Source organism: Triturus cristatus, chromosome 9 (genome assembly GCF_964204655.1).
Source record: "Triturus cristatus chromosome 9, aTriCri1.1, whole genome shotgun sequence".
NCBI lineage: Eukaryota > Metazoa > Chordata > Amphibia > Caudata > Salamandridae > Triturus > Triturus cristatus.
The window spans coordinates 669,967,402-669,980,476 of record NC_140592.1 but is presented as its reverse complement, the minus strand read 5'-3'; the positions used below and the strand labels follow the sequence as shown (position 1 = coordinate 669,980,476).

The following is a 13,075-nucleotide window of genomic DNA, read 5'->3' as shown; positions in this document are numbered from 1 at the left end:
GTGTCTCATATAGAATATTATATGAATAGCCTAAAATTCATTTAAATTTGAATACATCAAATCTGAAAGGCATCAGTAGGGCACGTACAGATAGTAAGAATGTATTCCACTGATGGACAACAGAACATATCACAATAGTCGAATTCATACAGATGATACATAAAACCTAATAGTGGCCATCCACTATTTTAACGACTCTCACCAGCGTAAAGAAGACCCTACTCTGGCAGTTGAGTACTAGCTTTTCTTTATATTGCCTGTAAAAAAAGGATTTAAGGCTTCTGTCTTTTTTTCTACTTTCTAATCTAAAATGCCTAATATTAACAACTAAATGCATCTTCCACCACAGAAACGAACGGGCTCCTATGTTTACTAGCCCAGCCTCTTACGGGGGCCTTTACGTACCTTTATGATATAGGTTTTCCTTTACTGAGGAAAAACTCTAGCTACTCTGTTCATACGATATTTATGGCCCCACACAATTGTGCAAGAGAATTTACAGGATGGCCTCACATTCCATCCAGGTGTCAGATTTCATCATCAGCCATCCCACATTCACCAAAGAATCCTCTAATGGCAAACAAGCCCATACTAGGGCTGTGGTTCAAGCATTAGCAGGAAACTGAGGAGAAAAAGAAAAGGGAAAGGTTTCAAATACTACAAATCCCTACCGCCTACTGGTTACATTTTAGAACCTTTATTCCTTGGAGGAGGAGGGATGGTTAAAAAGCAGATAGACAATAATAGCCCTGTCATGGTGCTAATTGTCCGATTATAAACAATCAGGTCTGTTTAGTCAATCGGGTCGACATGTTTCAGCCCTTAAAATGGCCCCTACAGGGGTCCTGGGCTTTCTTCAGGACCAAATTGAACCCTATATGTCCCTACAGTGCTTGGGATGGCCGATGATGAATCCTGACACCTGGATGGTGTGTGAGGCCATCCTGTAAATTCTTTTGCACAATTATGTGGGTCCACAAATATCAGATGAACAGAGTAGCTAGAGTTTTTCCTCGGTGAAGGAACACCTGTATGATAAGGCCCCCGTAAGAGGCTGGGCTAGTAAACATAGGGACCGCTTTGTTTCTGTGGTGGAAGTTATATTGATAGGGAGAACGCGAACGATGTCCCCTTGCCTTTAGGCGAATCCTCTCCGTCGGACCCAGCAGTGGTAGGGTCCATTGTGTTAAATAAAAACACTAAATGCAGACAGAACTGCTCTACTTTCTTTTTCCATACCCTTTTTTCCTCTGTCGTGTTCTCTCCAATGCTCCTCTGCAGCACCACAGGAAAAGCTAATTCCTACCCAGGAACATCTTGGGTGATGAGAAACAGGCCGTACATGACCTCATGAACAACCCGGATATCATAATAAAGAAAGCAGATAAAGTAGGCAACATTGTAATTTTACACATGGCTGACTACATAAGAGAAGCAAAAGTGAACTGGGAGGACCTACTTGTTACATTAAAGTTTCACATAATCCCACCATAGAAATGAATTCCGAACTTAAAAACAAACTAGAGCAGTGGTATAATCAACAACTGCTTACCTTTGTAGAGAAAACCGCACTACATATTGAACATTCAACCATGGCAACATTTTATCTCTTACCAAAAATACATAAACAAGGTTTCCACCACCAGGGCACCAAATCATAGGCGGAATCAACTCAATTTGTTCCCGTGTAGATGAATATATTGATACTCTGCTACATCCATAGACCTTTTCTCATATACTAGTGATATGAAGGATTTTTTTTTAGCTTACTGGAAGATATGAATTGGCAGTGAGAATGATTCCCCCTTCTCACAACCCTCTAAGCCTTGAAAAAGCCCCAGTCCTGCGTGCCATTAAGGGGCGAAACACTTGTTGGCTGATGCTTCATTTTTTTTTTAACTTCTGTTTATTGGAATTTTAAACTGTTGTAGATTACATTATTGTATCATATTGAAGAATTACAGAATAAATTATTGTACATGGGATTTCTCTCCTCGTTCTGTATTCAACTTTGGAATGAAAATATGCAATGTATGAATACTATGCTTGGTAATTAATTCATACACCCCCTAACTAACGCTATCATTAACATCTATTAACTCTATAACCTTGGACTACAGTGTCTTCGCACATTCTTATTACCTTGTAGGTTCACAGAATGAGAGGTGGGGTTATGCCCTCCATGTGACACGTGCATCTCTCCTGATAGATATAAGAAGGCAGTTTTTGTGTATTTTGATCTGAAGATCCCCTCATCACTCTCCCCGAGACCTAAAAAGGATTTAACTTCCTTCTAGTCGAAATGTTTCAGTATCTGATAATCTATGCACGCTATTACTAAACATTGTTGCAGTGATGTTGAGGCAAGACGAGAAGGAATGGTTGGGAAGGCAGGATTACAATATTTGTTTGCAAATACTCAGACATCACACACGCCAACCTAGGTGGGGCACAGCTTTACTGTTAATTTACAGCATGTGATTTTAGAATGGGCTCCATGCTGCAAAAGAAAGATTGCTACTTAGCTGTAATATTAGTTTTGCATGTGAGACTGTTTCCCTGGTGAATAGTACTGCATAAACATAAATTCTTCAATTATTAAGAGATCTTGCACTCGCATACAACCATCAAGGAAAATATAACCTGAAGATGGGTATCGTATTGTGGCTTATGGTCGGCTGCGTCCATAAGGCAAACACATTGCTTTTGAATATTTTTCTGAGCACACCTACTAGATAGTTGACTAATGTGGCGCATATGATTCTAGAACAGGCTTCTCCAACGAGTAGCTCGTGAGCAAACGATAACTCTCCAGCTACCATCTGCAAGTAGTTCTCCTGTGTGCTGCCCAGCCTACTACATTTGGAGCTTTTGTTTGGTTGAATTAATATATGTGTACCAAAATTGAGAGTGCATTCATGAGCTGATGTTTATAGAAAAATGGCAAAAGTACCATAATCTTTGAGTGAAAAATCATGTGACATTTGGGAGATGCATTACTATCATTATCTTGGTGCCAGAGCACTGTAGATGATTATCCTATTTATTACTCATATAGAGGATCTCAAAATTGACAGATTTTAACATTACTGCTGGGCACCCTGACTGAGGGAACGGAGATGACCACTGCTTGTAATCTTGCATATTGTGGCCACTAATGTCTTCTTAACTGTTGTGTTCAATATCAAAATACTAATATTATTTGTACCTCGGGCGGATCTTAATTCAACATAAGTAACTCTTATTACAGAAAAGGTTGGAGACCCTGTTCTAGAATAATTAGAAAGTGCAAGGCTATTGTCATAAGTAAATGTTTTCTGCATCCACTGTAGACACTGTTTGGGCAACTGTGCGACTCCACGTGCTCCGTATATCTATTTTCATGGAGCCTTGTATGCTGTTTTCCTTCCCTGTTTTTTTAGCGTGTAAAATCGGATCTCCTCTGACTAGTAGGGCAGAAATAAAGATTAGTATGGCAGAAAAAGAGAACTGTGACTGAGTATGAAAAACACTTTTCATGGCGTTTCTGTATTTTGTACCTTGCTCTCCCTTCATATAGCACCCACTCAGCAGTCCTGCTAGAGACTATGCCATGCTACAACCCTGCATGACTGTAAAAGCGTGTAGCAATTAGGTGCTAGAGGTAGGTGAGCTGTGGAGCTCATGCTCGCAGAGTACTGCATGTGCATGGACAGCTCGAACACTTAGGGGCAGCATTACCTTTAAAGTAGCCTTTTCTAGCCCTGTATGTTGCCACAGACCATACGCAACCAGTTGTTAATGAAAGGGAGCAGTGTCCAAGAATGCCAATGTCTGAAGGTAACCTTTCCCTCCATTCTGATAAGCTACTTGCCTTGATGTCAAACCAGCAAGCTCTGTAGTAATGCCAGCTGTGTAAGATAGAAGATCTCCGCATCATAAATTCTGCCCAACAGTGATAGAACCTTAATATCAGCAAGCAAATTCATTTTCTGTTTGTATACGAAAATTCTCTTTTTTTATGTTGCACAAAGGGTTAGCGTCGGCGATTGCTGCAGGTTGATTATAAAACACCATACTTTTTTGCCCCACTGGGCAGCTTAGTCCATGTCTTTTTCTAAGTTGGCATGTAAGAACTATCGGAAAGCCAATTTCTGGAGAAGAATTGTTAGAAGGAGCAGATGTTTAATCCACCTAGACTGATTCTGTTCTCCCCTTTCTCATGCAGGAATTTGCAGACTCCCTCTCAATCCCCTTCTTGGAGACCAGCGCCAAGAATGCCACCAATGTGGAGCAGGCCTTTATGACAATGGCTGCAGAGATCAAGAAGCGCATGGGCCCGGGGGCCACAGCTGGCGGCGATCGTACTAATCTGAAGATCGACAGCACACCAGTCAAGTCATCTGGGGGAGGCTGCTGCTGAGGAGGGCCATACAGTGGAGGAGGATCATGATTGCTGCTGGGGGAGGAGAGAAGACGCACAGAATTCCAATGCCCGTCCAGGCTCTCCTGTTCACGGTGCGAGCCCCAAGAATCCTCCTTTCATTCTTGTTTGCCCTTCAGTGGGTTAGCCCTGGACCTGCGTGTCTCACACACAGACAGACAGGAAGAGCATATTGACTGAATACCCAGTCTGTCCCAAGTGCTTAACCTTCCTTCCATTCCATACAATGCTCCTCTGTGTCTCCCTCCTCCCTCTCTTGGTGGGCCTCAATCTCACCTTAAACTTCAACTGATTTAAACTTGTGTTTTCGGGCAGGCGGCAGGATTGACCAAGGAGAAGAAACAAATCATGAAGAAGGAAATATGGCTATTGGGCTTCTATACGTCAGTGGCCACTGGGCTACTGAGTTTGGGAGGTCTGTTTTCTAAGGGTGGGGCCTGGTTGGTCATTTTCCTCCCATGTTTTCTTTAAACTGTAAATAAATTTTGGTTGGTCGGTAGGTAAGATTGGATAGTGCTGAATTCATATTCCCTACTGATGTCTGGGTGTCTGAGGAAGGGGTTTGAGCTTTTTATATTTGTTTGACAAGTTAAAATATTGCTGTAACCTTGCCGGACCTAATTGGGCATGTCATATTTTGTATGCAGTAGTGTGGGGGAAGAAGTTGTTGCTCTCCTCATCTTCCTTTCCAGGTTTATAGCATTTTTTAAATGGTGTGCAACAGCAGATAGCAGTGGGTTTCCTTGGGTGTGTCTGGTTTGCAGATCTGTCCTTTAGGCAATGAAGAGAGGAGGATAGTCAGATGTGAAGTGCTCCATGTTCTACCTCACTTGTCTCACGCTTTTTAGTGCTACTGCTATGCACCCTTATGAGAAGTGAAATACAACTGAGTTCAGTATGGCAGGGGTATAATGGCAGGTGCACTTCTTACTCAAGAGAAAGGGAGAGGGACCTGCAGTTCATTTGACAGAAGCGGAACTGCGGCAGCCACACTTGTGTATTCACGAAGGGCTTGAGGTGGAAATTAATGGATCCTAAGGTCCAAATACAAGTTGTGATTTTTACTCTAGGTGTGGAGCTAATTCTCTCCCAGAACTCAACTTCTTGAAGTACATTCATGAAGCCACTAGCAGTAGAAATTTGAAGACCTTAGATAGATGTGGCTTTAGTCTAGTCACAGATCCAACACAGCAAGTGTAACCAGATTATCAAGTTCTCTTGGAGCACAGAGACATGTCAAACAGTAGTGTATGCCCACACAAAACCACGTTGTCAAGTGTCTCCTCCTATAGCTGTGGTACATGTACACCCCAAATCAGCTTGCTTTATTCTTACGGAGCAGACTGGCACTGGCGTCCAGACGTTCTTGTTCTCATGAAGCATTCATACAGAAAGGAACATAAATACGTATTGACAGCATTTTCTCATAAAAAGTAAGACATTAAGGATTTTAAAATCTCACTTGAGTAAAGATTGCTACTCTCTATTTAAACATCCAACTGTCATTTCACTTTTTTGATATTTTACAATTTAGCTTACTAACGACTCCAATATTATCGCCATATGATTATTAACATATGATAAAGAAAATGCTGCTCCCCTAGCATTTGAAGAAATGCTAAAACCTCAACTTTTCCATCATTCTTGTAACCAAACCAGTCATCTTGAACCAAGAACGTCATCACACCCTACAATAGCAATCACAATGCCCAAACATAACCCTCTCCTTGGATTGATTGCATTACCAACTTTGCTTAGCTTTGGTAGGAACACTAGTGCTGTTTTATTAAACACAAATTAAATCTAATTGGATACTGAAACTGATCTGTGATCTTTTTTAAAGTTTCGAATGAAGGACCAATTAAAATGTTCGTCTTTTGGACTCACTTTATCCTTTCAAACATAATCATTTTACACTTCAAGCAATTCTTTTGTTAAAACCTGAAATGCACCATCCAGCAAAAAATTAAATCTGGCCATAGGTAGAGGCAAAATCTACATTGCCATGAACATGATCATTCTTCTGTGAGTGTCAAAAGCGGTTGTGTAATGGAACAAACCTTTGAATTGGTGTGTATCACGTAAAAAAGGATTTGAGATTAATAGTTGCTGGTAGTCAGAAACTCAGTTTACATCTTGGAGTTTGTGATGCTGGACCTGTCCTGTGAAGTCTTGCTGTTTGGGATTCAGGAGCATCTCATCTTTCTTCTTTCAGGTGATAAAACTGTTAGAAGGAACCACAAGATGTATTTAGGACAATTTAAAAAAGTAGCCAAAATGGATCCTGAATGCCAGAGTTGGAGAGCAGTTTCAGACCGCAGCATCTGCTTCTCAGTATATGCCATGTCACATAGTTCTTCTCTTCCTGAGATAGTTCTAATGCAAGAATGGAGCAAACGTTTTGCTGTGCTGCTCTTAATACTAAAGTGTGAAGATGGTGGCTTGAATAGTGGACTGGACATACATGTGTCCACCATCCTCCAGTGTATGAGTGCCAGAACGTGTGATGCATAATTCTGAATCCTATGGTGATTGTTAGTTGTAGTTCTTCATGTTATAATTGCCCAGACACCACAACAGCTTAGAATCATTGCGTGAGGGCTGCATTGGTTCTTGTACAGAATATAGATAACTGAAAGGGTGCTGCACTGTGAACTGTAGGGGGTGTGCGAGTCTGAACTAAAAGGAATTCTTTGTACCAAGTGAAGTCTTACATTACTGGTCTTAATGCACAAGAATTGGGGTAAATGTTCTGGGGTTCTTGGTCTGTAGAGCCTCCCTACATTTGTAGCCCTTTGACCAATGAGCTTCGTAGGAGAAGTCACACTATTTTCGGTTTTAGGTTTACCAAAAAACTGAAGCTAATATACCTTGCTTTAGGCACAGCTGAATTGTTTCCAAAGACCAGTATAACATGACATTTGTAGTAGTAAAATTTAAATTTAGCTCCAAATTGAGATAGAACTCTTTGGCACCCCCTCAGGCACGTGATTGCTATTAATGCATTTTTCTTTTAAGAGACCAAAAAAGAGGAACTCTTTTCCATAAATATTTCCAGTTGCAAAGCTAGCTGGTTAAGTTGTAATGTTCCCACACATTTCTGCATTCTTCATTGGACAGGGCCCTGTAAGAGGTCAAATTAATGATGGCTCAGGTTCAAACTTTTGCTTGATCATTTGTGGGGCTTCCATCATTGCACCCTGCATCTCAGGAGGTGAGTGTGTAGTCCTTTCATATTCAGATACCAAAATGCAACTGTTCTTGTGTCAGTATTGTTCAATTCCCTTCTTCCATTCTTGTTAATTTACTGCCAATCTGATTCCCTTTTCAGTAATGCTCTGGTTTAATAAGAAGCTCTGCTCCTTCAGAAATCATAATTGGATTTTCATTTTTGTGTTGTAAGTGAAACTTCAATCTTAAGTTTTGGATCATCCAGAGAGGAGACCGTTGCCTCCCCGAGCTGCGGGCCGGCCTTATCATGAGGGAGCCACATTTAGGATGCATGCCCCTTGCTCTACAATTGTTTTCTAACTTTTTGTTTTGCCCCTTCTGGTGTCTGTCTTGAAACGTGTCTTGATAGATAACGGTCTCACATCCCTTTTCCCGACATGCTGAGGATTTCTGTAATCCTATGACGTGTGTTTGGGAACTCAGGGGTTAAAGGAGTTGCATACGGGGGAGTGAGATGCAAATTGAGAGAGAGAGAGAGAGGTGTACCTACTGTAATTTTACATGCAATTGAAAAGTATCGTCTGCTGAGTAGAACTAACAAAGTCCTGTTGCATCTATTTGCATCTCCTGTGTGGTAGACTTGTTAATGCATAGTCATTGTTGTACCAATAAAATAGGAAGTGCACGCAGTTTTCTCCAAGATTTTTTTTTATGTTAGTAGTTCACTTGAGGATGAGGTAAATATAACAGTTGTAGGAAATTAACATCTTGATATGCACATCTGTCTCAAACGTTCAATTCCAGTTTTAATGGAATATTCCAGTGACTCTATTTACTTCCAAAACACTACCTACATAAGCTCCTCAGCTTGCTGATATTCCATAGCAAAAATTCTGATTGTGAAGTGACAGAAAAGGAAAAATTAACGGACTTGGTAAGCAAACCTTAAGACCACATTGCTATTTTGGAAATGCCAGCATACTACACCAACCCTCTACGTATGCTAAATGCTTCTACATGGAATGGCCGACTTTTGATGAAACTGAAGGCGCCCCTAAAGTTTGGCACGGCAGTTGTGCTGCCTTATTAACAGACTGGATGTTGGAGTGACAGAAAAAGCAACTTGCGTGGCAGAATGGAACCGTCCGAGTTGCAGCAACATGATCATTCTGATTGCAGAGGCCCATTCAGAGAGGTACTTTCCCACACCATGTGTAAAAGCTATTGACAGCTGTCTCACAGCAGCACTACAAAACCCTTGACTGAGTAGAAAGGGCCTATCACTGCTACAAAATACTAATCAAAGCTGCCTTTGATGAAGAATAAACAGCTTATGAACAGTAAAGGTTTATTTGTGTCATGAGCGAAGTTAAGGGTAGAGGAATGTTAATGGGGTAAATAGTAATATATTAATTTTTCTAGCATTAGTGGAACCTGCTTATTTAGCTTAGTTGTAGGATTTTGAATTACCTTTATATTAGCAAGTTTTGTTTTGTTCAGCTCCGCTGCTGTTTTGCTAGCTTGGTCATAAAATGTATTAGCTTTGTACATCTCTAGCGACTGATATATTTTTTCATTAAAGAATGTATATCATGGTTTGAAGATAGACTGTGCATTTGCCATTATGTAGCCCAAAGCAGTACATTTAAGTTGTGGCCTATTGTAAAGGGCTGGGGATGCAGGACTAATCTGCATAGCTCGGTTATGTGCCATCTAATCTAAATTATTGGGATTGGGAGATATCCGTTCTTGGGCATCTTGATTGAAAGTGATGTTTTATGATAAATATAGCTACCCTGAATTGATCACTTTGTCATAATTACTGAGTGTGCTTGGGTCTCCACATTTATTTTCACTTTCTTATATGGGTGACTGGTGCTTTGTGTCAGTTAATTCCAACACTTAAACACATTTGAAGCGGCTTAACGCACTTTGTATCTCCCTTTAAGTTTGCTTTCATGTTCAAAAGTGGAAATTTCCTTTTACAGCAGACAGGCCAATGTACTTCATTGTAGCTCTGGACTTTGTTAATGCTCTGAATATTTTCACGTTTGAGCTGGAAGGATGCCTCTCTGGCTGCTTTATATTTTCTTTGCTGCTTTTCTGTTGGCCTTTTTCTACAATTGATTTGTTTTCTCGCCATCTTAATTTTTTATTTCTGTACTTTATTGCTGCAACTGTATTGGCAACTTTAATAAAGATAAACACCAGCATCTGAGCTTGCAGGCAGCTCTTTACTCTGTTTGTAGTATTTTTGGTGTACATATGCAACTTAGACAACAATTTTGAGTTCAGAGAATGGAAATGAGAGGGATCACTTGACAAACTGCATGTACTTTGGAGTCGAGTGAGGAGAGAGATCACCTGGGAATCGATGTACATAATACCTTGGATAACTGGTCTAAATGTCTGGGGAAAGAGCTGCTCTTTTATCATGAGTTTGTGTTTCTAATGGAAGGTTTAAAGTTTAGCGTGACAGCCTCTTTCTGTCCAATCTTGCACCCTACATACAATTATTTTACTAACCTGAAATCTTCCTGAGGTCTTTCCTTTAGCACAGATACAGAACCTGTCCAAGTAGGGCCTTTTTGCCCATCTCAGTTACATCTTTCACGCAATATAAACAACACTTTTAGGCATTTATCAAAAATGGATTATTATTTTCAAGCTTTTCCAAAGAAATGGACAAACTGCTTCCTAACATTACAAGCTCTGAACTTCCCAGAACTCGACTGTTGTCACTTTACACTTCATCGTTCCGCCCTACAAATTTCCATTAACTTTGGATCTCCCAGATCCGTGTGGAAGCAACCACTGATTGGGACATCAGGCTTTTGACAAGTATACTCACTATACTGTCTAGTTAACCTGACAATCTTCAAGTTGATATTCAGGTTTTGTCATCTTTACACTTCAGCAAATCTTATTTATTGAACACACATAGCAAACATAAATACTTTCACTTTAGAGCTGCCCTCTTCTAAAGCTTGAAATTTAGAAAAGCCCAGGCTTAGTTGCCCCATGAATCCCTCTGGTATTCTAGAGGAACAGTTGTGATCCCATACCATTTGCTGTTACATTTATTTTCTGTGGGATCTAGATCCAGTAGAGAATGATTAAAGCTTTTGTTGGTGTTAGATCTATGCTGTCAGGAATATAACATTGGTTCTATAACACCAAAAGCTGGTTAGTCTGGTGATTGGCATATCATAGTTGTCACATTCAAGAGGAACATATTAAGAAACAATTTAAAGTCTAGGATGATTTTGTTTGTCCTAAAATACTGCCCGAATTTCGTACTGCTAGAATTGCCTTGTTAATACACAGGCATAACTGCTTTCAACTTTTTCTATGTAAAATTCTGCTGGGGGCTGCTCTCGTATCACCATTAGTAGCTTTTAAGTAACCTTCAAATTCCTGCACTGTAAGTTGTTCTTTAATGTTGTATATTAATGAATCTGCCATCTCTGGGACCTAAAACGTCCAAATGAGTATCCCTCTTAGAGAGTTAAGACAGGAGAATGGCCATGTGTCCTCAGTCTTCACCACAATACCTTCTGCTGATATAGATAAGGAGTGTTAGGTGTCAGACAACTCTGTCAGAGTATGTCTGACCCGCAAGGGAAATATTTAATATACATAGAGAAACATTAGACACCCAAAGTTGTTGGTGGTATACAATAAAAGGTGATTTATTTTGCACGGTTTGTATAAAAAAAGAAATCGTATATGTCAGAATGATGGTAACTATCACGGTAATCTCAGCAGTCATATTACAAAGAAAGATGAATATCATAAATACCTCAACCATTTTTCCATCACTCAGTTCTACTCTCTACATTAGATTAGTTTAGTCCCTGCCTAATATCTACTTACGTTATCAGCCTTATAGCCATTTTATTGGCTGGCCGAATGGTTATTACAATTCCCTGTTTATGTGCCAAGCTATGAAAGCATACCCAAATACCGGAGAAAGCTGTTTGATCTGCAGGCAGAACGGGGTTCTTCAGGATGTCCTTCAAACAATCAGTCCTTATGTCTGGCCGACCCATATCCTTTGGCCTCTTTATACCATCTCCTCCAGTGGTTTTCTCTGTAATACTGTGCAGCTTTTCATATATTATCTATGGAACATGGGTTGTGTTTCTGTAACAGAAGCACATGGAAGGCAGTCAAATGTTTCCATTTCATTACACGCCTGATTTGTGCGAGGCCAAGTCGCTTTGCAATTCTTATCATTTCAGCTTTTCAGAAAATGTCAAAATTTGCTTCTCTAGCATGAGTAATTTCAATTTACAGCCCTTAAAGTAAAATGGCAATCTCACACACACTGTTAACATTGACATTTAAAATGTTACTTTTCTAGGTCCTAAGCCTGACGTACATACTCTCATGCTCTTTTGTACCATTAGTACATGGTCTCTGGAACCATCCAGCTTGCATACAGTGTAAGGGTGCACCGATCCTAACGAGATTTTGGATTTATCACCCATAAGAAATTTCTGAAGAAAGATCTAGGTTCAGCGTATCCTCCATCAAGGGAAAGTCACTTATTGGCTTTATACAAGTGGTAAGCGTAACACTGAGAAATAAAAAATTACCTGGTTGCAAGACCATTTTTACTTCTGTACTTTGTTACAGCCTAAGGATGATGAGGTGTCCGGGAGCAGAGGAACAACAAATGGTCTAGAATTTCTCTACCTCCGGATACTCTCTTGCACAGTCAAGTCAAGTGTAGTACCTCATATAGGTGGCAAGATTCTAATCTGCCGCTGCACCAAATGGTGCAGCAATTCTTACATTCAGGGTGTGGATCATTGGACCGGGTCTCCACCCACTCCAGTCACTGAAGATTTGCACCCTGCAACACCATACAGCTACTGCAGTGCAATCTCTGATCAGGTGGCTTATCTCCCGACTCTCCTGCCCACATGATTGAGTCTGGTTTTCCTGCTGTCCTGGGGACTCTTTAAGATGATGACATGCAGGGGTTTAAGGACCCTTTAAGTATCTCCCCAAAAACGTAAGAGGCAGAGGAAAGATGGAAGCACGGTCTCCTGTCAATCCTACCTTCTCCAGACACTGAACATCTAATCCTTTTGTGAAGTCAATACAACCCTTCCAGTTCAATTGATGTGGAAGCAAAAGTGACGTTAGTCTTCCCGGCAAAGTCCTAGGCTCTCAGAGGTTTGTCCTGTCACTGGCAGTCCATCTCCTCAGAACACAGTGTGATGCAGATTTTCCGGTCTTTTCTTCCCTCAGAGCTGGGGACGTGAGATTGAACAAACCCAGCTCATCAATGCTCCAGACAAGGATTCATTATTTCTGCAAGTTTTACATAAATGAATGAATGAATGAGAGCGTTTATAAAGCGCACAGCTACTACAAAAGGAGTGTCCTGACGCTGCAGAATCACATGACTGCTGACAAAAGATGGTTTCGCTTCCAAAGAGCCAAGTTTTCAGCAGTTTCCTGAAACTC

General features: G+C 40.6%; 1 protein-coding gene across 1 annotated transcript in view; it reads left to right on the top strand.

The window, feature by feature from the left end:
• Positions 1 to 9,807, top strand: part of RAB1B (RAB1B, member RAS oncogene family) — a 194,481-nt gene extending 184,674 nt beyond the window's left edge. Inside the window, exon 6 of the mRNA XM_085625736.1 lies at positions 4,208 to 9,807. Coding sequence (XP_085481862.1) covers positions 4,208 to 4,402 — 195 coding nt within the window. The 3' untranslated portion in view covers positions 4,403 to 9,807. The remainder of the gene's footprint in view (positions 1 to 4,207) is intronic.
• Positions 9,808 to 13,075: the final 3,268 nt, after the last annotated feature.